This window comes from Cardiocondyla obscurior, linkage group LG05 (genome assembly GCF_019399895.1).
Source record: "Cardiocondyla obscurior isolate alpha-2009 linkage group LG05, Cobs3.1, whole genome shotgun sequence".
Taxonomy (NCBI): domain Eukaryota; kingdom Metazoa; phylum Arthropoda; class Insecta; order Hymenoptera; family Formicidae; genus Cardiocondyla; species Cardiocondyla obscurior.
This window is the reverse complement of record NC_091868.1, coordinates 252,540-277,137: the sequence shown is the minus strand read 5'-3', so window position 1 is coordinate 277,137 and position 24,598 is coordinate 252,540. Positions and strand designations below refer to the sequence as shown.

Sequence of the window (24,598 nt, the reverse complement as noted above, 5' to 3'; positions counted from 1 at the left end):
TTTTTTTGCTAATATTATCAAGATCGTTAGAAATTTACGATAGAGTTCTTGCATATTGTCTCGCCGTTTCTGGGCTGTAACGTCCCTTTTTGATAACGCTGCGTACATAAGTCGTCGTAAAATGAGATGATAATAATTGTTACATAAATGAGCACTTTGCGACGAACGCCGGTAATCGCGATAAAATGTTAATGATAATAGTATCATTTTCTCAAAATTACTGCGTGCCGCGACGTATATATGCCGTGCAACGTGAAACTTAACGTCGATTTACTTCATAAAAACTTACGGTCGTGTATATGTTGCATAAAGGACCGTTTATGTAGCATGATTAAATCAACGCAGGCAACGTGAAAATTGTCCAAGATTTTCCTGTACATCTCATGTGCATAATATGTGTTAGAATTAATGACCCGGAAAATTCAATATCGTTATACACTTAAATTTTGAAATTGCATTGAAAAAACACGCAAATTATAATCTCACGTTCGAATTAATGAACAAAATTAAATAAAAAAAAAAAAAAAAAAAAAAGAAAAGAAAAAAATGAGGGAGAGTCTTCTTTCTCTTCCTACGATTTAATAAAAAGAATCCTGTTGAGAAATCGACTTTAATTTTTCTATATTAAAATCCAATTATTATCAGATACCTCCAGCCCGCCGATTTGTATTAAGGACAGTTAATCGCCGCCCCAGATAAATTCTAACGCGACGGTAGATGCGATCGCGCAATTGTGTACGTCAAATGCACTCTCCGGCGAGAAACTTCAGCGACAGTGTATCGATTATATTGCCCCCGACGTTGTCTCGGATACTGCGCTCGCAATGCAAACGCCTTCGGCGTTATTAACGCCGTCGCAGCTTCGGTCCTCATGCTCGCAACTCGCAACAACCCCTTTCCATTTAAGATTCTCATTCCGGGCACGATAACGCTCAGGTAACCGAGACGACGTCGAGGACGACGACGACGACGACTACGGCGACGGCGACGGCGATGACGACGGCGATGACGACGGCACCCTCGTCGCAGGGAACGTCGTTGGGTCGTGGTTTAATTATCTTTGCTTCCATAGGTCGACGGGGCGCCGACTTACCGGTCTGCGGTACCCTACCTACCTTACGACGACGTGACATCGTTCCTAATTCTCAACCCCCGCCGATTACATTATTAATACCAACGCCAGAGCAAGTCGACGTGCGACGGCCGGGAGTCTCGGGGCGGGAAGTTTTTGCCCAAGATTGCCGAAGGCGCGCATACATATGGATGCGGGGACGCGCCCGGCCAAAGCCAGAATCAGCCGTGTTATTAGCGATCCCGGGGACCGTGCGGACGGACATTTCCCATTTATTTCCCTGCACCTCTCGAATTTAAGACGCCGTGGCGCCCGATTACGTCACGATTACGCTTGTTTCACGTAACGGAAGTCGTATTCGTACCCCACTCACATGTTGCAGTCACGCGCGCTAGTATCGGATCGGGGGAGGCTTTAGTTAACGTTTAATTGGGTATATTAATAAAATTTATCGCGCAAAGAGTAAGAGAATAAAATTAAAAATCGGAACAAAGGGAATTAAACGTGCTTCGATATCGTTGCCTTTTGTGCGCATTATAAGGCTCGCGTTTATTCTTCTCGTAGGAAATGATTCGCTTCGTTCTGGCGAGTCTGCATGCCGTTTTCCGTAAACGGTAATAAGCAGCATTCGAAGTAACCGCCAGGCGTAACGTCGCACACGCTCAACTGATCTGATTTCCACAATTTCCGCAGTAGCCTGGCGGATTGTCATGCGAAACGCGAATGAAGCCGTAATTTAACGCGCGTGCTCGACGAGGAAGGCACGGGGCCATCAGCGAAAGCGAAAGAGAGCCGGTGGCGGATAGAGCGAGCGGGTTGACAGTACGCGGGGGAACGGCGAGCGGGAAAGCGGTAGAGCGGAAAATAATGCAGCGTGCGGAATTACAAATTACACGCTACTGGAATGGTAGGTGGGTCCCACCCTCACGCGCCGCGGTGGAGGGACTCCGTTCGTTCCGTTGATTACACAAACAACATTCGTTGCAACGCGACCGAGGGAGAAAGATGGAAGGACAGAAAGGAGAGAGAGGATGCGCTGATAAAGCGGCCGAGTGAATGAGACGGGCGAAAGGAACGGGGGATAGAGCGAAAGAGAGGCAAAGGCGCGGCAATATGGGAGCCGCGAGTATCAAACGCGGTCGTCACAAAGCCCACTATTAATCTTTATTACAAACAATCCTCTGTGTTAATTCCGTGTAATTTCCCGCTTGCCGTGCTCTAAACGCGCTCGCGCGTACGTTTACAGTGTTATTGGCGTATCGCCCTTGCATGTGGCTGACCCCCTCCCCCCTCCCCCTCCTCCTCAGTTTATAACCGAGTAAAGAGGAGCACGTAAGACGTGATAATGTACTTTAATTTCAACGTGCGCCATTTCCACGTCCAGATTACTGTAGATCGAAATTTCACGTGCCTGACGGAACGATTGCTGAACTCACGTATATTTTCAAGAAGATTTACTCCACTTTCCCTCCTCTCCCTACCTTTTTTTTTTCCTCCCTTCGCGAATGACAATCCGCGCGACAATGGAAAGCGACGCGCGGTGTTTTGCGTAAGTGGCGCGTGAAATTGCGTGCGAATTGCGCGCAAGTAACGTCCGCCCGTGGCCGTAAACAATGATACCATGCAAATATTATACGAAACGAGACCCGTGGCAGTGCCGCGGATTTATTGGAAAACTCGATACTCCCGCGAAGTCCCGGTCCCTCGAGAACACGCGACGTGTACACACGCGTACATAAAACAAGATAATTCCAGATCTCCGCGGATTTCATACGAAGCACGCTTTCGCCTCTCATAAACAAACTACGGAAAAAGCTAGGCAAGGAACGGGCTACAATATTGCGCGCCTTAACGCAAACTTTACAGAGCGCTCGGTACTACTCTTCCTGGGCTGGGAACTCGTGTAACTGAAAACCATACAAATCCGAGCTGCGTGTAGTGATAAAAATGTACTAACGTAGTAATATTAAACGGCGCGTCTCGGTTGCTTTTATTGTCGCGCTAAGAGAATATAATTTTCTCACATGTACTGCTGTCAATAACACATGAGGTAAGTTACCGTTGTTCAAGACGTGCTTGTAAAAGAGAAAAGAAAAAGAAAAAGAAAAGAAAAAAAAAAAAGAAACGTCTCTTCATAATCTCGTTACAATATCTTTCTCGCGTGATCCAAGTATCGTGCAGCTCTCATCTATGTGTTTCATCCTGTGTTATTTTAACTAACGTATCATTGAATCACTAATCAGTTTACTTAGCGATATTATTAATTAGATATGCGCATTGCTTATGATAATCACGAAGCCATGTAACTAATGCGATCGGCTGTAATTGATTAAGTTTATCACAATGAGAATTTCCACCAAAGACGACTTAACGCAGCGGGGAACAACGTATTAAAGGAGGGATTAATGAGCACAGAGAAGATCTCTTAGATCATTACCCTTTACGAAGTTTGGGATGGTAAACCTCGACGGGAGATTGTTAACGCAGTATTCTGCCGATCATATAATGAGGGAGTTGCTGCAACTTACCGGGGCGATTAGAGAACAATGAAACGAAACACAAATAAATCGTAATGACGAAATATAAAATTGAAATAGAAAAAAAATTAATTATGTTATATATACCCTTATTTAAAATAAACTTCGACGAAACGTGATATTAAGAAACACATCAACCACGTTATTTTTCGTACTCGCGGTAACGGGTTTATAAAAAAAAATTTTATGTAATTAATTACTTAAAAATTAAACTTTAAAAAGATACTCGCAAATGCACGCTTATTAATTTATATAGGTCGCTTGCAACCGTGAGAATATATGTGTAAAAGGTGTTAATAAGAGTAATAAAGGTTGGGATCTTATTTGTCGATAAGAAACAGCTCGCTCGCGTCATTCTGTATATAGCTCTCTTTTTTGGTAATCCCAGAAGATCGTCGCTTAGCGGTCGAATGAGGGCTTTGGTGTTCCCAAACGTCCCGTTGTCTCTAATAGCCTGTATTAAACATCCTACCAACGAGCATTAGCAGCGGCCCGTAAATGCGAGGTGCCATTTTAATCTGCACTCGATTCGAATAAATAATTATTTAGATTTAGTAAAACTATTTTAAGCAACGATCGCGCGGAACATAATTTTCTTCAGCTACTTTGAACATTCGTAAAAATAATTTCTCATCAATTGAGGGGGGAGACGATTTCGATCGAGGCTTAATTATTCGTGCGCCATATTAACTTTAATTAAATCAACCGGCATATTCTTCGTACATTCTTCCTTAAAGTTTGCGAACCGCTGTTCCGCAAACACCTGCTATGTCGCCTGTAATGTTCTTCCCGACTGCAGTCTCACTTGGACGACACCGGGAGTCCCGGGGTATAACGTGGCCCGGGAACGTTTTTTGCACGGACACGTCCCGACACCGGCATCGATTTCGCATCTACCGGGTGTCTCGGTCGCGAAAGGATCTTGCGCGGGTGTAGGGGAGAAGGAGGAGGGGGAGAGGGAAAGGAGGTCGAGGCTCAGGGTGCGGAGGCAGAAAAGGATCTCCATTATCGGGTGTCCCACTTTTGTCCTACGGTTTTGCAGCGACGCCCCGATACCGGCGCCGTGAGCAACGGCTCCTAATGCCACGAAATCACCACGTAACGCCGTTCACGTGCTATTCTCTAACATTGCTCTGGCCGTTTTCTAATCCGAAGAATTCCAGGAGCGCTTGTTCCCCGTCGCACCCCCACCGTGGCACGAACGGCACTCTAATTTTACCGCAAACATTCCGCGCTTTTTTTTTTTTTTCCCTCCCCTCATCCGGCCGGCATCTTAAAAATCTCCAGGCTAAAGCTTTCCAGAAGTTCCTCTCGTGCGCGACGGGAAATTATTAGACGGCTTGCGCGATATAATCGAAAGGTTGTATACATTTATCTCCCGACCCCGCTACGCCGCCGGCTGCCGCAGTCGACGGTGGAAGCACTGAAATTCGCGCCGTAAACGTTTAATACGAGCCGTTTTAGAAAAGCTCCATTTTTCGAGGGACGTAAAATACACTCCGGTACGCTCTACGAGGGGCTTAAATCCGTTGAATTCGGTCGTATCATTAATTTCAAGACAAATCATTTTACTGTATTAGCATCTTATACAATGGTTCGTGCCAGATTTAGCGTCGCTACGTAGACGAGTTATTAATATTCTTGTGTATTCAATTAATTGGCCGCGTTATTATTAATCACGGCGGCATTTCGTCGTTCATCAATTTCGCATCGGGTTATTAAACTTTGCGCGATAATTAATCGAACAATGCGCCTTTCATGTGTCGTTGGTAAAATGCCTTTTTTATTCATTGCATTTCCATATCGCTTTAACGTTGTTTTTACAGGGTCGCATCATAATTTCGCGGATAACATTCGCACCGGTGTCATTGCATTATTAGCAATTTACCAGCGCGACATTGTCGCCCTACAGTTTGAGCTTTCCTGTGTCGAAATTCACGTTCGATAGTAATTAACCGGGGAATAGAATCGCCGCGCGTGTTGTGCGTTTATCGGATTTTAACAATAACTCGGACGTTTCGCGTTGGCATAAAAAAAAAAAAATAAAAAAAAAACGAAACAAAAATTGCACGATCGTGGAAAAGATGCCGTTTGTTCGAACAAAACGATATTACTCGCAATCGGCATACAATCGATTGCGCCGCGAGATTTCATGTAAAACAAATCATTCACCGTTGTAGGCGATATCGTATTCAGACAATGCGTTTCCATGGCGCGTCGTCGTAATTTCCGGATATCCCGCTTCGCGACTTGTCCTAATTCGGCCGGGCTAATTTGATTACGGCAACGACGAATATCGCGCAAACAACTGAGCCGGGCGGTACAAGGCTGCAGGACGTATTTCTACTCTCTATTTATGCATGGACATCGGCCCGTAAATGGAACGTTTCACTTTCGATATAATTGTTCGCAAAATTAAAATCAAATATCCGCCGCTATATCGGTGCGTCTCCCGAGAGCGTGCGTCCCGCGAATTATGTTATAATCAATTTTGGCTTTCGTCAAGGTAATAATATATAAAGAGAGAGAACAGATATCTAATTGCGATTAAATCACGTTTCAAGAAATCCATCCTGTAAGTCAGCAACGTAAACCGGGCGATTTTGTTTTCTTTTTATTTTATTTGTTCCTTCTTCCTTTCTTTCTTTCTTTTTTCTGGGGTTGTATTTTTACGTCAATTATTTTCGAACGCTTTTCGAGCACACACCGATTCGCCCCTAGACTCTTCCGCCAAATCAGAAGTACGATTCAGCGTCAATCACGGCGGCGTCACTCTTGACAAAGAGAACGGCGCCGTATACGCCGTCAGGAAACACGGTTTTGGTTCTTACAGGTACGTTATCCAGCATCCGGGTGAAGTTCACCCCTTTCCTCTCTTTCCTCCTCTCTTTCTCCGTTTCCCGACGGTGAACTATATATACACACGCCGAAGATAATCCACTGCTAAGCTTGCTCGATTCGCAAAGACTGCGCGCCGTTTGTTTCGGGATTTGCCATTCCGCTTGACTCCCCGCGAGTCTTCCTTGCCGTCGCTCCTCGACGCGTCGCTTCCGTCCTATCCGCGAATTCCCTATCTCTTTCCGACTATCGCGAGCACCGCGATGGCTCGACGAGGCAACCAGTTTCTGAAGAGAACTACGTCAGGGAGTTCGCGAGACTTTGGCAGCGAGGAGAAGAGACAAAGGGAAACGGAGGGAAATCCGGGAGGGGAAATGACGGAAAAGCGGCGGAAGAGCGGGCGGAAAGAGGGGGAGGGGAAGAGAGAAGGGGAGAGAAAGACTGACGTTTCTCTACCGGCTGAACATTGTTGTCTTGTGCAAAGGGTCCCTCTGCCACGAGGCGATAAGAAAGAATCCGCTGTTTATCTGCGCTAGTTGCCGCCGGCACTACGGCCGCCATCATACCGAGAAACGTGGTTCATCGTGGATAGGAATGAAGAGTGTTTGCTCAGTGTAAAACGCGGGGGAGAAAGCGAGAACGTCGCGACGAGTGATTAGCATGAGCTCCTTTGGATAGAGTGAGCACCGCTACGAAGGTAAATACTGTCTCGAGGAAACGGTGAATGTATCTCTTTGAATTAATTTCAAAGCACAGACTTCCGCCTTGCTTTTCCTAGTTTTTAATCGAAGCCCTGGCGCAAGAACTTTTATTCGGAACGTCCGACCTTAATTTTAATAATAGATTCTTTGAGCAATTTGGAGTTAGTTTTTGCCCGGCTATAAACTTGGCCAGCCAACTGAGCTTTTTGCCGCCGAATAACGAATCCACATTGCCTCTTTAAAGTCAGCCGAGTCAAACTTTTTTTTTTCAAGAATTTAATCCCACATCTAATAATCGCGTTATTTATCCACGTCCATATGAATATTAAAAGTCCAGAAAAAATATTTTTAAAAATCTCACTGAACAACGATATTTAGCAACGTCGAGTTTACACAATCGTATACGTGCTACAAAGTCCAATAATTTATACAAGAAATATTTACAAAAAGATGTAAAAAGCAAACTAAAATATCGTTAATTCCTTCGCTGTAATATTTCTGCCGATTTAGAATGAAATCTGCTACGGAGAATTTGTATAAAGCTGATCCCTCTGTATTATATGTATTTATCGCGTTAAATACTCGCGAAATACATAAATCGGCGCATCGCGCCCGTTATCGCAACCTATAGAGCCACGCCAGAAATCCGTTTCATTTCGCGTCACTTTTTGCGACGATGCGGCAGACGATTCGGCAAACGAGCAGAAAAATGGCTGTGCGTGCCACTCGTTGATTCGCTCCAATTCGCAGATGAGCGCTGATGCCGCAGAAAAAAAAAAAAAAAGGACACGAAAAAAGCTAGATGCAGATACCACCTGGCGTCGAATCATTGCCGCGATTATTATCGGTAGCTTCGCGCAAAATCGCGCCAAATATCGCGTTCATTTGCAAATCACCTCGGCGATACGATATTTTTCATCGGACTTTTTCGCTACAATCGGATATTTTGATCGAGCCATTGGAGCCGCATCGTGTAAGCTTCTTATAAATGTGAAACGTGACGTGGAATTTATATGAAATGGCGAAAGATTTTTAGGATAAAAACGATATTCTTACTAAAACATTCGTTGCATTCCGCTCCCGAGTAAATTTTTCTAATCCTCGAAAATAGTAATTATTAAAATGTCAAGGATAATTCAGCATTAATATCAAGTGTTAGAATAATATTCAAAGGAAAATTGTCCTCGATTACAACCTGGCATAATCAGACGGGCACTCATTTGTCCAGCTTGCGCGCGTACAATTTTATTATTAGATTTTTATTAAAAATTAATTAGTGGCATGTAAATCGATGGACAAGAATCGACTCGGACTTTATAACTTTACGACTTCTTGAGCGTTGCTCTTTGAATGAGAAAAAGAAAAAAGAAAAAAAAACTTTTCCAATTACATCTGCCGGAAGAAACGATGGTTCTTTCAAAGATCTTTAGTCCCGGCTGCGATGTTAAACATCAATGTTACAACTCTTCTCCGCGTGTCTCGTGTGACAAGAAAATATTACGAAGGTGCGCATATATACACACACACACATATATATACATATATATATGCCGCAATTACAACTGCGTAATTCTGTACGGACAATTAAACGTACTTTTGCGCGGTCGATGCCATCGTGTTACGAGTATATACAACGCTTGTTCGCTGGCGGGCTAATTCGAGGTGCATCGACGACGGTGGCATACGACGTGCATACACGCATCGTGCAACAATAATCGCGTAGTTAGAATTTTGCACTCGCGCGAGCGGCGTGCCGTCGCGGTTTACCTGACTTCGGGATGCAGGTAATGAGCCGATTAAACGTACAAGTACATACCCCTCCGCAAACATTTCCTCCCTTTTCATCCTCATCCCGTTCTCTCTCACTCTGTCTTTCTCTCTCTCTCTCTGTCTCTTTCTTTCTCCCTCCCCCCCCTGAATTCGCCTTTGTAACGGATTACAGCGCATTTCGTGTAGCACTTGAACAGAATGGCCTCTTCAATAGAAACGCACGGAGTTTTAATAATCGTTATAGTCGTTTACCATTCTCTGTAGAGGCTATGTTATTCATACTTTATTTTTTCACCAAAGAGAAAGACAGAGACAAAAAGCCGTATTATGTTCCGAGGATTCTTTTGATATAATCGATCGGTGTAGCGTCGGATACAATTTAATTGAAAGCCAGCAATATCCTTGTTCCTTAAGAAAAAAAAAATCTCAGTTTGTCGCGAATTGATTTTATGCTGTTATAAGGATGCCGTTAATTATACGCGGAGCAGAATTTCTTTCTACCGAAATTTCTTTTTTCTTTTTTTTTTTTATTAACCCGAAGCTGTTAATATATGAATTTTTTTATTGTTCGTATACTCTATTATTATTTTAAAACAATGAAAAATAACGAGAACCTTTTTAAAAAGTCATATTTCTCTCAAGTAACGTTTGAAAATATTCGGGTTCCTTTTTAATGCATATAAACGTATATATACTGCGCATGCCACTCACTCGTGAAACTCGACAATACACACGAGGAAGCTCGCTTCGCTAAAACCCGAGCTTGCGAGTGTCCCCCTTTTACCTCCGTGACGCATGAGAAGACTTGACACATATTCGTCTCAAACAAATTCTGCATTTCGAGGTATTCTTTCGCGCGTTATTTCTGAATGAGGAATAAAGAAAGAAAAAAAGAAAAAGAAAAAAAAAAAAGATATAATGTAGAATTGTTTTACCACGACAGAAAAATAATCTGCTTGTTGAAAATTATTATACGCGTCTGGCCGAAAACCACAGGGAGCACAATTCGTACATCGACTACATATATTTTTATTCCCTCCGTTGATTTAAGCGACGACAAAGACGAAACGGTCTCAATTATATAAATTCCCTGTTAAAGACATTTCTTTGAATGCGTTGTTCCGCGCTTCGTCGTCGCTCTTATCTACTTTGTTTCGTTTTGTCTTTACGTCGCTAATAAAAATCGCCAATTAATTCTCGCGCCGTGTTAGATGCTCGCTCGCGAGAAGCCTCAACTTCTCACTCGTCGTCCGGTATATATTCACCCTATCCGCGCGGCGATATTTACTGCATCGTGTCGCCATTACAGTGCGCCCTTATTCACCGACGACCGGGCGTCGCGCACCCTTCCCGTCCCTCGCCACCAGAACCGGTGATATACTACCCCCTTTAACTATACCTCGAGCAGGGTGCGCGTGGGTACGTCGCTCTCGTTTTTAACCGTTTTCCAATCTTTACAGCAGCGCGGTGTCAGTCGCGCATTGTATCTCGTTCCTGCGGCAAAGTCCTATCAAGACCAAGAGAGCCTAGTCATAAATTATCTCTCCCTGTCTCTTTCTCTCTCTATCTCCATTCCGCTATCTTTCCCGCGCAGTTGCAGCCTTTCTGGCGCGATAAAGTGCATCGATCCCATGCCCATCCGGTCCCGCAGGATAAATGCTCAACGCAACCGGGCATCCCCGAATTTCGCGGACGTCCCGGTACACGCACACAGTCCATATCGCGCGCGCAGAAATATCCCGGTTGCAGTAAAATTGCAAGAATTTCTACAGCGAATCGTCCGAGTGCAACGTCCGTATGCAGCGCTTTGGTAAAGCCCGGTACGGGTGCTCCGCTTCCCAGCGGTGCGTCGATCTCTTTGTTCGATCCCTCCTGCCATTCAGAAAAGGACATGCGCTTGCCCGCTCGTCATTTTTATCCCGGCAACTGGCCGTACGGTTCTGTGACTGACGCGGATTCCGGATTTATAATGTTCCATCCTCTTTCCGCGATGTCTGGCTGCATCGGCGGGGAGGAAGGTGGCGTTGGATCGATATATTATATTCATAAATCCCGGAGGTTTATCATTTTTCAGATTCGAGATTACAATATCGTTGCAAACAATGCTCGAATTGTAGCGAAGTCGACGGTAAAGCAGGCAAAAATTAATTATACCCCTTTCGAGTTAGCGGACCTCGGCACTTTTGTCTCGGCAAGAAAGACTGCGAACGCGACGTAACACCGAAGCGAAGTATTGACATTCAAAAAAGGGTAGCGCCATTTTTCATCGATTTATCTTCGTTATCTCTGTCTTTTCCCCCCCCCCAGATCTGCGAGAGCAACCTTTCGAGGTTGTAACATTTTTCACTGTACATTCTGGTGGCCGTTTAGAATCTACCCGGCAACGGTTTAATTCCGCCTCCAATCCGGAGTCCCTCTCCTGAACGCCTATCACAGCCCGTTCGTCACGAATCTGTCCTGGGAGAAGCGTAGTCAGTCGCAGCTGACAGCGCGAACGAGGGAAATTTTCACGTGCGAAAGGTTTGTTCTGTTTAAATTAAAATGCGTGCGAGTCCGAAGGACAGAGCGCGTTAGAATTGTTGGCGGACATTTCCATCGATTCTTTCTCCTAAAATGAAAGCTGTGCTCGTGAACGTGCTTACTCGCGAAATACGCTTAAAAGTCGAGTCTGCTTCTCTCGAAACAATTTATTGAGAAATACAATTCAAAATATATTATTAATGGATCTCGTGCACGTCGAAGAAATACGCGAGGATATAAAAAAAAAAATTTTTACATAAGTAACATAGAAGTAAAATAAGAAATAGTTTAAAAAAATAAAAAAAAAGAAAAGATTTTACTTTGATTTCTACGAATCCTGCCGGTAACGAACGCCCGCTTTAATAGAATTTCCTGGACCGCACCCATTTCAATCATATTAACCTGTTTTACGTTCGACTGTTTTATGTTCGACTGTTTTACGTGACAATAATCATAAATTATCGTCTCATTATTCTGTTCCATGTTAAACTGTTTTACGTGATAATCATAACTAATCGTCTCGCTAATCGCATTTATTGTATTACGAGCATTAACCTATATTAATTTAAAATTTATCTCTTTCTCTTTCCTTTTCTTCTAATGTAAAAGAAAAATAATATCTTAACTAGCGCACGTGCTGCCAGTTTTCAATTATAAAGATCAAAACCTATATTTAAAGGATCGATTAATACATAAAACAAATACTCTAGCAGTTTCCGAATAAAATATAAAATTTTTACGTTGCTGCTCCAGTGGCGTTTAGTACGATTAAATTTGTATAATCAAAGTCCTGATTAATGGATGTCTGTCAAACTCTTCGGAAGTAAATAACGCCAAATTTCTTACCGTCGGCAATAATGAATCGAAAATAACGATTATTAAGTTAAAGAGGAAATTTTGTTTTCAAGTAAAATAAAGATATTTGCTTTTAATTGCACTCTTATTAGAGTAATAATATAATATGTAATATTTTTATAGATACGTATGATGTAAAAGATATGTAACGGTAAAATTACTGCAAAAAAAGAAGTGAGAAACACGTTTCATACGTATATTTCATCATTAATTAATGTCGAAAAGTCAGGATTTGTAATAAAGATTTATAAAATAAAAAAAACGGGTAAGCGCGCGTGAAATTCCTGGCGCATACATAATAATTATAACATTAATAACTTATGCGAGGTAAGTTCGCCGAATGCTCGTCAGATCAATCATTTGATATTTTGCGCTGATCGATCATTCGGCTCCCGCTAGTTTCCATAATGAAGATGCTGAACGTAGCCTCGCACATTTCTCTCAGGACTGGCACAATTTTTCTTTTATCATCGCAACCGTGTTCCGGAGCGCGTCCATTATTTACGCACGCTCTGAGAAACCGTGCATCGTAGTAAGTCCGAATGCACCGCACCGACTGAAATAGTAATGCCGTGCTTTACATTTCATGCGACCGAAGGCGTGCCTTCGCCGAATACCGCGGTATTATTCACCGGCGGAAACGGAACAAGCTAAGCCTCGACCGCCAACTTTTCTTATTCCGAACTCGTCCGGGATGCAACTGCATCGGCGGCGTCTACTGCGTCTACGTGCGAACATATACGTGCGAGATTAGCCGCCTAACGCGCGAAAACTGGCGTAGGAAAACGTCTCTCCGGTTTTAGGAACTGTATCTCTTAAAATTGCCAAGCGAATAGAACATTTTTTGTTAAGAATAAAAATTGATTCCATTCAAAATAAATTACGAATAAAATATTTGCACGGAAAAAAAAATAAAATAAAAATAAAGATAACGACGCAACGACTAGATTTTAAATGAAAAAAAAACTATGTATCTCGGATACAAATAAAATATAGCGAGTAAGAAAGTAAGTAATTAATAAGTAGTTTCGGAGTCGCAGGATCGTGTACGTTTGGACAAAGTATAGGAAAATTGCTACCTAATATTTTCCATCAAAACCGGGTTATGGAGATGCGAAGGTTTGCAATGCATAACGGTAGTGTATTCCAAATTTTCGCATCTGCATACCGAAATATGTCTTTGAAAGTCTCTAATTTGCATCTCAGTAGTAAAAGATTCCGCTTGGTTATAAACTATGTAACAAGGTTTTCTACTAGTGCGTGCCTACTGGGAAGTCAGATATATCCGAAAACTTAATTAAAAAATTAAGAGCGCGTTGTATTAAGAGGAACGTTACGAGTGATAAAAGACGAACGGCTGGGAGGTATGTAAGAACATGTATGGATTCGCGCATGCATATTATTAACCGGCGTAAGATATTTTCTTCTCGCGATTTGTTAAAGCGGCAAAACGTGCCAAGAGACGCCATCCGACTTGGTCGCGTTTCGGCTTTTCTTCCGTCGCCCTGGCCCCTGTCTATTCCCAGCTCGTCCTCTTTTCTCTCGTTTGCTTCCGACCCGGTCCCTGGCGCCGCCAGTAAAAAACTAGCCGAATAAATATGTCCCGTATTCTTTGCACGGCCATTGTGGCCTGGGCGTCGCAGTAAAATACGAGGCCTTTATTATCCTATGAGTTTCAGGCGCGGCGGCGCGGACGGAATAAACTCACGACAACGGTAAACTCCGCGCAAGACCCACGGTCAGAATAAAATAGCCGGAATCTTCCAGGAGACGTCTTTCTCGCGCGTCGTGCCTTTCTACTTTCGGTCAAGCGAAGGATATTCAAAGTACACGTCGTTAAAATCTCTAAAGCATTGTACGGACTGAAAATCCGATACACGCCGCGCGCTAGAAATGTAAATCAAACGCAAAACAAAGACGAGTATCAGCGCGTTGTTGCAGAACAGAGCTATTAAAATTTATACGTAAAAATCGATTCGAACGATCATCGAGACTGCCGAGTCTGCGTGAAATCAATACTTGATGATCGAATAAACAAGTAAAGTGGAGTTGCCAAAAGTGAGCCAAAGATAGCAGGGTCGCTTCCAAAGTTATGCTAGATCACGTCAAAGAGATGGGAGAAAAGGGATGAGTGAAAGAGAGCGAGCGAGAAAGAGAGAGAGAGAGAGACAAGGAAGAGAGAATGGCCGGCTAAAAGGACGAGGATGGAGAAGAGTCGGCCGGGGGCTCTCGTTAATAACCGGACTCGACTTGATTATGGTCGCCACCGGCAGGCGCATCGGCCGCTTTAGCCTCGGCGGTCGCATCGAACGAGGTAGCCGCTAATGGGCCGGATATGGATGAAAAATTATCTCGGCTTAATGTGCGCGCTCGCGTGAGCGCACGACCGTTTTTCGTTATTACGCGAGCTTTAAGGCTCTGCCGGGAGCCAACGCGATACCCGCGCCCTTTGCTCGCTCCCTTTCTCTTTCTCTCTTCCGCCCTTTCTCCTCTTTCTATTTATCCGTCTCTCTGACTGTCCAAATTCGTTCCATAATTAAGCGCTCGATTATCGGACTAATCGTACTGGGCGTTTCCAACGGAACGGTCGGCACAGTTGATTTCCGACGCCCGAACCGGAATAATTTAATTTATGGCGAGCGACTCTTCCCCGCGTCTCCCCCGCAACGCGCAGCCCGGCGCCTAAATGTTTATAACGCCGACGTTGATTCGTGCGGCCGATAAGTTAAATAGAATGATTGATTAACCGCGCCAAATCAGCAGCCGCGCGGATGCTCCTTACGCGAAGAAAGTATAACGACGGTCACGCGATACTTGGATATTATCGCCGCTAGACTTGTTCCCTATCGCTTTAGACAGGCGTCTCGTTTTAATTTAATTTCTATGTAAATTACATTAGAACTTTGTGTACGTCTAAATTATTTCGTATAAAGTGACGGGAAAAGTGATAACGAAACAGATAAAAATAATAAGGCTGTAGAATTTTTTTTTTTTTAAAGTCCGTAATACCTAATTATGTTGAATGATATTAGATGATTTAAACAAAATTAATTAGAAACCTGAATTAAAAAAAAAAAAATCTTTTTTTTCAAATAACCGATTTGAAATCGAAGCGTAAATTAATGTTCCGAAATTGTGAAAAAAAATCGCGAATCTTGTTAATTAGTTACGAAAAATAAATATTCCCGCGAGCCTACGAGGGTAACGCTCTTTGCAAACTATCGAGCTCGAGAGAGGTGTTTCGGACCGGCACTCACGATCCCGCGGGAGACACGTGCAACGAGCAAGATTACACCCGGTAACGCGACTAATCCTTTATAGCTAGTTACACCAGAAACTTACGCCTTCGTGCGAGAGTCCGCAAAAGTTTTGCGGCAGCAAATAATTCGGCGATAGGTAACTTTTGCGAATACCGTACGTGTCGAACGAGCGCTTTTAACGGCGCGAGTTCGCGCAAAGGAGAGTGTGAGAGCGCTCTCTGTATCGCGTCTGAGAAATAAACGTGATTATTTCGCAACAGAGCTCCCAATAACCGTGGACAAATCGTCCGGGCGCGTACGACGGAAGTCATCGACGGAAGCGCAGTCAGAGTTTTCAAACGCCAGTCATATAAATAAAGTCAACTTGTTTTCAATTCGCCGACCGACTCTCGTATGCAGCGTATATCGCCTTCTAATAACAGTAGGGATCGCCAATTACGAGTTCCCGTAGTGTAAAGTAAATAAAGGGAAAATAGAAATGAAGTTACATGCGTGCGCGGTAGAAAATATAATTATAAAATACAATCCAATCTGAATCACACGTATAAATACTGCTGATGTACAGTAAAAAAAAAAAGAAAAAATCCCGGGGAATAACGTTATATTAAAAATTAAATAAAATATAACGTAAAACAAACATTTATTGGTGTTGAAATAAATTATTTAAATCCGTGTTCCTTTTTTTTTTTTTTTTATTATAATATTAAAACCCCGAAGAGAATTTTTTTATTTTTTAAGATTGACGCGGCAATGTTTGCTCGACGCGAGGCACAATTATCTCTTTTGGAGCAATCCGATCTCTTACGGTATCTCGACGTGAGCCTCCGTCAGCCTGGAGCGCGGCGCGATCGAGTTCTGGCTACGATGTTCGGGAGATTACGAGATACTCAATTAGGGGATTCGGTGTCATAGAATTCGAGAGCCCCGGATCAAGAGCTCTTATCGTGCGAGTAACTTTGGATTATATGGCCGCTCGCACCAATTCCGCGCTCCGAGTATTTCGGCCGCGTTATCCGCGAGATACGGCTCGCAAACGACTTTGAAAGATGTCGCGAGTCATTAATAGTAACGCCGACGAGAAAACCGCCTTTTGCACTCGGAAACTAAGCGCGAGCCGCGCGCGTGTTAACTCTTCTCGTAATACGAAATCACAATCATTACTTTGCCGGATAAGCGCTCTTTATCGAGCAGAAACTGATCAAACGCACGTGCAAAAGGAAAGGAAAACATTTTTCACCGCTTAAAGCATAATTAATTCTTACTTCCATGCGTGAAACAGAAAGCTTTTACGAAATTAAATTCTTTTAACGTAACAGTATTTTATGCACACAAAGGGCAGTTATTTTTCCGATAATTTAAACAATTATCGTTTTGATGCGATATTAAAATGTGTTATTTTGCGGCGCTTTTGCGCGAAGCGCTCTGCAATATCCATTTTCATTCGACGCGCAGCGATCCTTGAACCATCTATGTGAGTGATGAAATGAGCTTGCATCGTAATGCCTGATATTAAGCAAAACTGCGAAACATCTGTTCAAGAAGCGGATAACGCTGGCAAGAGATTAAAATCACCGGATGGCAATCGCGAGAATTTCGAGCCGATTGGCGAGAGTGTGCCGTGCAAATCCTGACGCAGTCTTATTGATCCGAGAGGAGAAGCGAAATAACGAACGAACGATACGGTGCACAGTTTGTTGCGATTACTCCGGTTCGTGGCTATTTGTTTTCCATAGCGGTGCAGCAGGTATCGAGCCGGTGGCAGCGCAGAAACAATTTCGCGCGGCGCGGGAGTGACGGCTGAAATATCGCGAGGAATGTCATCTATCGTATATCACCCCGGGTATGAGTAATATTCACGGAAAACTCGAGTCCTTACGAGCGACATTCATCGCCCTTTGAAAACGTGCCGACAAGGATTTTTCCTCGTCCCTGGATGACGGATGACGGAGATCCGTGAGCATAATTAACGATATTCGATCGAGCAAATCTGGCTTAAACTCCTTATCAACTTTTATTCCCCTTCCCCTCAATAAAAGTCTCATACCTTAAAATATATCGTTTCAGCTTGCGAGTATCAAATGACATTTAAATAAATTTTCTCCGATTTCGATTAAATATTGTTTAGACATTTTGCTTTCTTAAAAGAGAGAGGGAGAGAGAGTCGGCTGAATTTTAATTGATTTTATTTCTTGACGGGCGGTATAAGGTTCTCCGATCTTTTTAAAAAGTTAAACAAAGTCAGGCGACAGATCGTGTTATATAAAAACGAGCTGCGTCCCCTCCTTGTGCTTCAAGTTGCATTTATTCAACGCAAGGCGATAAGCCTCGATAAACTATCAACAACTCTGAATATCGCGCTGACCAAGCGCTTCCACCAAATCAAATCAAAGCCCTCCCGCTATCACTAGACGGCGAATTATCGTTCACGAGTATCGCCCTCGAAACTTTCGCGGCACTACGTTCTAATCCGGCGAATCTCGTCACGCGACTTCACCAAGTGTGTCACCGCCTGCCTTTCGACCTACTCTTAAAGCAAGTTCTGTCGGGAAAAGCCTTGGTTCGAGACTTTCTGAAAGCTTTCAAATCTTAGACCTGACTGGATCAAGACTGTTCGAAATAATATACCTTCGAATGCAATTTTCTACACAAATGCGTAAAGAAAGGCGAATCCTGCGCTAAGAGATCGTAACGTTCTTCGTGAATATAAATATCGTTTTTGCGTACGAACGTCGTCGTAATTCAAATACGTCGAAAATCTAGCCACCGTCGATATCGAACCGTTCGCGATAGCGGTCGCAAGTCTAAAAGTATTCCTGGTCGCGTTCGCGATCTCAACGTCGGCGAAAAAAAAGAGGGAAAGATCTCCTGGCTCACCGGTCATCGTAGACGAAACCCGCTTGCAGGGTGTTGCAGTAGAGTGCCGTCGCGACGAGGGCGCAAGCTATGGCGAGGATATCCATGTCACATCGTGCCGAGGAGGCTGGCGGCGACAGCGACGTCGACGGCGGCGGCCTCTTAACTTGTTGCACGTTCGCGGGCCTTCCTCCTGCACCACCACCAGCAGCACCAGCAGCACCGCCGCCTCCTCTTCCTCCTGCGTTTCCTCCTCCTCCTTTTCCGCCGCCCCTACGTCTCCGTTTGACGCTACCGGTTCCTCGCGCGGCGGCCGAGACGTTAGCCGGACGATCGAACGGCCGCCGATCTGACGCCGCCTGCCCGGACGACGGATCCCACGCGGGATGAATGTCGGTGACGCGTCCCCAGATACGATCTAACAATGAAACGGCTCCCAGCGCCGGTCCCGGGTTTTCAATTTGTCGCAGCGTGATCTCGCCGCTTCACTTCTCGGAGTCTCACATCGGTCGTTCGCGAAAAACGCCGTTAAAACAGAGGACGTTACGTAGCGGGCGACAGCTCGAAACGAGAGGGGACAGCACGTCGATCGAATGTAGAAAGATTAAGTTGTTCAAATTGCGCGACTGGAATCTCGAGAGTAATTATTTGTCCGGGCGATGACGGAGCTGAAGAAATTACTCGCCGCGGTCGGCGCTTTCTTTTCGTCGACGGCGCCGTTGTCCGTGCCAAATTCGTTTCAATTTCCTGACGTATGTTACACCGGACTTAATATTCCGCTCCGAGGTTGAGAAGAATTCCGTCGAGGAAGGAAGACTTCAGAAAGGAAGTTCTTGCGACGAGAGAAAACGGCGTTGTCGATTCGACGCTATGCTCGCCGTCTCTTCCTTATCGGTCAAGAGACAAGAAATTCGTGTTCCCGCGAGTGTCCTCGTCTCTCGACAATTCAGCGAGCGACCAAGTTGGAAGAGGGTACGTCGCTCTTTGGCGATTTTCGAGATCGGCGCGCCTGATTTAAGTTCGATCCAAGTCGGACGATAACGACTGGGCTCGAGATGAATAACGCTGGTGACACGGGTTGCACTAACGACTGCAGGAACGACGACGACGACTGCAATGAGATGTTCTCGACGCGATTCGCACGCGGCGCGATTCATGTTCCGGATGCGGAACGCCAACTGTCGCGCGCCCCCCGAGGACGAGAGCTTTATACGCGGGAGCATCGATCGGAGCGCTTGCGCTTGCCCGCTCTCCTGGTCCTCCTTTTCTACCTCCACCTCATCCTCCTCGTCCACCTCATTCCCTTCATCCCTCGGTACCGTTGCTGCCTGCCGACCCTCCTTCGCCTCCGCCACCACTACCACCTCCACCTCCTCCTCCTCCTCCTCCTCTGTCCTCACCCTCTCTCGCGCAACGCATCCGCGACCGCTCGCAACGACCACGACCGCGACCGCGGCCAACGGACCGGATTAACCGCAACCCCGGGGACAATGCTGACCGATGGACGTCCTTTTAGAAAATGACACACCGTAAGGACCGTACCGCAGCACGGCGCAGAATGCACGTGGCATGCGGCGGTGTACCGAAGGGATCCGGCGAATTCGAGTACGAATTCGGACTTGAGACATTTTGCGCCGGGCAGACGGACCGTGAGGGAATTGTGTCCGTTCTCCATTTTCCGCGGGATCGTCAACGGAGAAAACGGAGTTCGTGTGGTCGAGGAAACGTTTAGCTTGGGAACGCAGCCGGGTGCATCCGACGGCGATTGTCGTCTCCCACCCAAGTGGCGATTAAGCCGTCCATGATACCGCGAGGAACAATCGCAGAACAATGGCAATGTCATCGTAGGTGGAGACGTTTATTTTAAACGCGGTTTTAAAAGAAATCGGTAATTTCGGGAAAGAGACCGAGAACCTAAGAATACGAATCGGTGCGTCGCTATCTATTCTAAAAAGAATAATCATCAATTTTTAAGGAACGGTTATCCATGTACGATTTTCGAAAGAAATGTGGACTCTAGGTCTTATTTAAGCTGCTGATTCTGAAAGCGAGCCAAGTAAAATCCCCGAAACCGAGAAAAGTTCGGCGGTAAGACGCGCGCTTGATGTTGATGCTTCGGAAAAATTTTCTAAATTTGAGTTACGTCACTTTTAAACAAGGAACGCATATACCTAGATTTCCCCGGTATCATACAAGAGGTAAGCCTCGTAATACCGGCGTGCAAACTTCCACCTTTCTCGCAGTCTTCTCGCGCTAATGCAAAATTTATTCTCGCTGTAACGCTTATAAACGTACGATGGTGAGCCCGCAAATACGACTTGCCCGCGTAATGCTCGTTGAGAATATCGTCACTCGTGGTAGTTTAATCTGCTGGGGTAACGGCGATTCGTCACCGAGTACCTACGCGTAATTAATCGCCGGAACCGTTGCCGTGAAACGCGCGTGCATTTATCACGCGTATTATAGCAACACGCGGTACTCTCGTTATTGTGTTAACGCTGGACTTAGACGTCTCTGGGCCGCCATTGTATCGCGAACAAGAGTTTGCACCGCCACCCGTAAACGCTCCAATTATTCCGAGCGCGTGTAAAACAAAAGTAATTCGCGCTCCGATGAGCCACGATTAAAGATCCCGCGCGATATCGCGGGTTACTCCTAATGCGGTAATTAAGCATTTAAACGCTTAACTCACTCCTACGCAAACTACAGCACCAGTTAGTGCTCCGCACAAACGAGGCGAAACGGCCGACAGCAATGCTGAGTTGGGAGCAAGCTACGATAACATATGAACGCATGATGTCAGCGTCTCTAATTAACTTTATGAGTGCACGTTTTTGTTCCTGCCATCGTAACGTTTAATGTCTCAACTGTTTCGACTAATTGTTTTATTTCGAAGATTAAGATTTATTATTTCATATCGTCAAAAGTCCCGTAACCTTCGCTCGAATCTGTAAAGTCCGTAATTCATGCAGCATCGCGCGATTACGCCGGATCTAAATTTACTTCTCTGATGAAAGTAAAAATTAAGGATCGCAAACGAGTCGAAATAAAGTTTAAAACTGCCCACCCAGATAATTTATATACGAGCAACGCGCCATAGAAATACAAATTAATCGCCCTCGTAACACCGTGCAATTACCGGCGCTTAACCACCCTAAAGCCGACCATGTGGATTCGTTGGATCGACGAGGGGTCGATTAAGGTGCGGGGTAACAGAGTATCGCGGTCCCCGAAACGGGGCTGACAGTAAACAATACCGCGTGCTCACGAAAAGGGGAGCGAAGTCGATTGCTTAGGGTTGACGTCGAGGGACAGTAAACTCTCCTGTGTCTTGCAATAGAGCATAAATCTATCTCTCTCTCCTTCGACCACGCATGACGTCATTTTCCACTCTGCCAGACATCGGCACTTTAGATCAAATATCAGAAAGTGAATTTTCAACGCTACGGCTCATATATACGTATACACATAGGTACACATATGACTACCTTTGAATATCAATTTTGATTCACGATTAATCATCCCGAATTCTGCATTTATTTTCCGCTCGTTCTTATTATTATTTTAATATTCATCGAAATTAAATATTTTACTTTTTATTATCATTATTATATTCCTTTTTATTACTCCTAAATATCAAATATTAAAATACTATTATATTTCGATTTCGGTCAACGCCGGTGTCGTAATATCGACGAATAATAGCATTTTCAAAATAGTAAGAGGATAATTTCCGCGTTAAAGCGTCCGAATATCAAAGCCTCGATACCAGCGGATATCATGGCATTGCCAGCTGCCGAGGCGGGAAGAGCGATACCCTGTTATTTGTCCCGCTGGCAGATTAAGATAATGAGCTAATACGAAGCCGTCTGGCGCGCTGCACCATACCGTGCCGATTGTCGGCCCGGGAAAGGCGGTCTCGGAAGGGTGAGGGTCCAGAGGATATACAGATACAATGACTGGTGACCATACAATCTCGTCGGACGAGCCGCGGGAGGCTTATGCGGGAGGCTCGGTGCGAGAATTATCGTGCGAACCTATCGTCGAGCATGCGCCAGCAATCATCTCGTTCCGTGACGGGATGACGCGTGCACCATATGTCGCGAGGCACAACGAACATCTCTATCGATGCGTGAAAAAGCGCGAAAAAAAAAAAAAAAATGAATAAATGGATATTTTTTTATTTAAAAAAGAAAAAAAAATACTGAAAAATAAATCGTGCTATTTCCGTATTTGTCGCGATATTTATTTCTTCCACGCGACTATTAATATTACATAAATAACGTTTTTTTTTTTTTTTTTAATTAAATTATCATCTTTCCTAATCTTTTACTTTTAAGATTAAAAAAACCAAATTCATAACGCTTTTTCTTCGCCGTTCTATTTCTTGCGCGACGGGCTCGATACTCTCGAGGTTTATCGTTGAAATATATAGTGCCGTATGTACGTGCGAGCTCGCAGTTTACTCGTAATCATTTCTGCGCATAGTGACGTGTGCCCACTATTATCCTCTCGAACTCGTTGCTCGCTACATGCAGGGAGAGGTCGGCGCTTCCGCTCTGTTAGCTTATCGCGCTTTAACCGACGTACGTTCGATCGCGCTTTCTCGAAATATTCCCGCGACGCAATTCGATTCGCATCCTAATGAAATTTCTTCGGTTATTAATGTCGTTCTGTACCAACACAACTCGTTATATTTCATTATGGCCGGGAAAGACAATTTGAATGCACAACGGATGCACCGCGAGGGATCTTCATTTATACTGATTTGCTCATAGAGCACATTACGAAATTTTGATCCATCTGCTGTTTCATAACAGTATGTTAATTATGTTGCATCACTTCAACGTTATTAGCACAAGCAGCATTAGCTTAAATAATTAATTTCATAATGTTAATTTGGCATGAAATAGTACGTGGATATCCATATAATCTGTTAACATGCGAAATAATAAACTCAACGTAATGACAGTAAATTAATTAGGGAAGGCCAGTTGTACTATTAAAATTAAATATTAAAAAAAAAATTAAATATACAGATACAAAATGTGTAAATGTAATTTATATAAATCTCCGCGAAAGACCGGAATGCGCATTTTACATAAGAAATTATGAATTTGACTGATTACACTTAGAGTGAAATTACTCGTAGATAGAAGAGCGAACGTGCGACGTCCGTCACGAGAATTCGCACTCAGGCCACGTGAGCGCAGTCAGAAAGTCGTTAATTCGTGGACACAACGTATCGCGCTCGGCGTACGTTTCCACGCACGCGAGTCCGAGGTATTGTCTCCGAAAATACGTGCTGAGATAGAGTTGCAGTGAATTTAAATCCAAACGTGGCGGCCGACGCTACGCGAGATGTTACGCGAGATGAGACATCGTGTTACAACTTGGATTACATCGTAACGAAAGCGCAATAACGATACTCCTGAGCCGCGATTTCTTCAAAGAATAATCTTCGTGCAATCAGAAAAGATTTTTTTTTTTATATTCTACTACATAATTGCAAAGGAGAAAGAAGTTATTTCCAGCAAATTTTTTTTTTTGGAATAATTAACTGCGAATGAAGGAACTTATCGGTGGCCGCAAGCCCGCGCGATTTTCCTAAAAATTAACAAAGATGAATCGTCCTGCTATTGATAAGCTAACACCATAACACGCGAGTCCATCGACACGAACTTTTCATTTTCGACGTAAACGTCGAACGCGGGGGCAACCTGAAATGCCAATCAAATCTGCACGTTTGACATTCCGTGTTGGAGCTATTATACCCCTGTAACAGCGCCCCCGAACCCTTCGCCTTCGGCTCGAATACGTTTTAATCATCGAATTGCCCCGACAAACGAAAAAGATTGGCTCGTAACTGGCGCGAAGAGCCCACTGATTGTCGAGCTCCATCCGCGTATTTTTACCGTAGAAACGACCATAGCGAAAACGCTTCGTGGCTCGTTCATCGCCATCGAAACTACAGCGTTACGGGAGGCCAGGAGCCCAGCTTGATACCGCCTGACGCCGGACACCGCACCGCGCGGAAAAAAAAATCTCGCCCCGTTACTCTTGCACGTGCACGAGCTCGCATATCGTGTTGTTGCAGCTACAGCGTTACTCTCTCTCTCTCTCCTTTTCCCTCCCAGGTTCTTGATACAACCGGGCCATCCAATAATTTGTGTTATTTCTCGAGCGCGTACG

At 44.4% G+C, this 24,598-nt stretch overlaps 1 protein-coding gene across 3 annotated transcripts in view; it reads right to left on the bottom strand.

Moving 5' to 3' along the window:
- The window catches only part of Tmtc2 (Transmembrane O-mannosyltransferase targeting cadherins 2), a 187,602-nt gene extending 167,835 nt beyond the window's left edge, over positions 1–19,767 (bottom strand). For all 3 annotated transcript variants that reach the window (XR_011545774.1, XM_070656951.1, XM_070656952.1), the window contains exon 1: positions 18,428–19,767. Coding sequence is in view for 2 of the 3 variants with exons in the window: in XM_070656951.1 (XP_070513052.1) it covers positions 18,428–18,513 (86 nt within the window). In the remaining variant the exon portion in view is untranslated. The remainder of the gene's footprint in view (positions 1–18,427) is intronic.
- Positions 19,768–24,598: the final 4,831 nt, after the last annotated feature.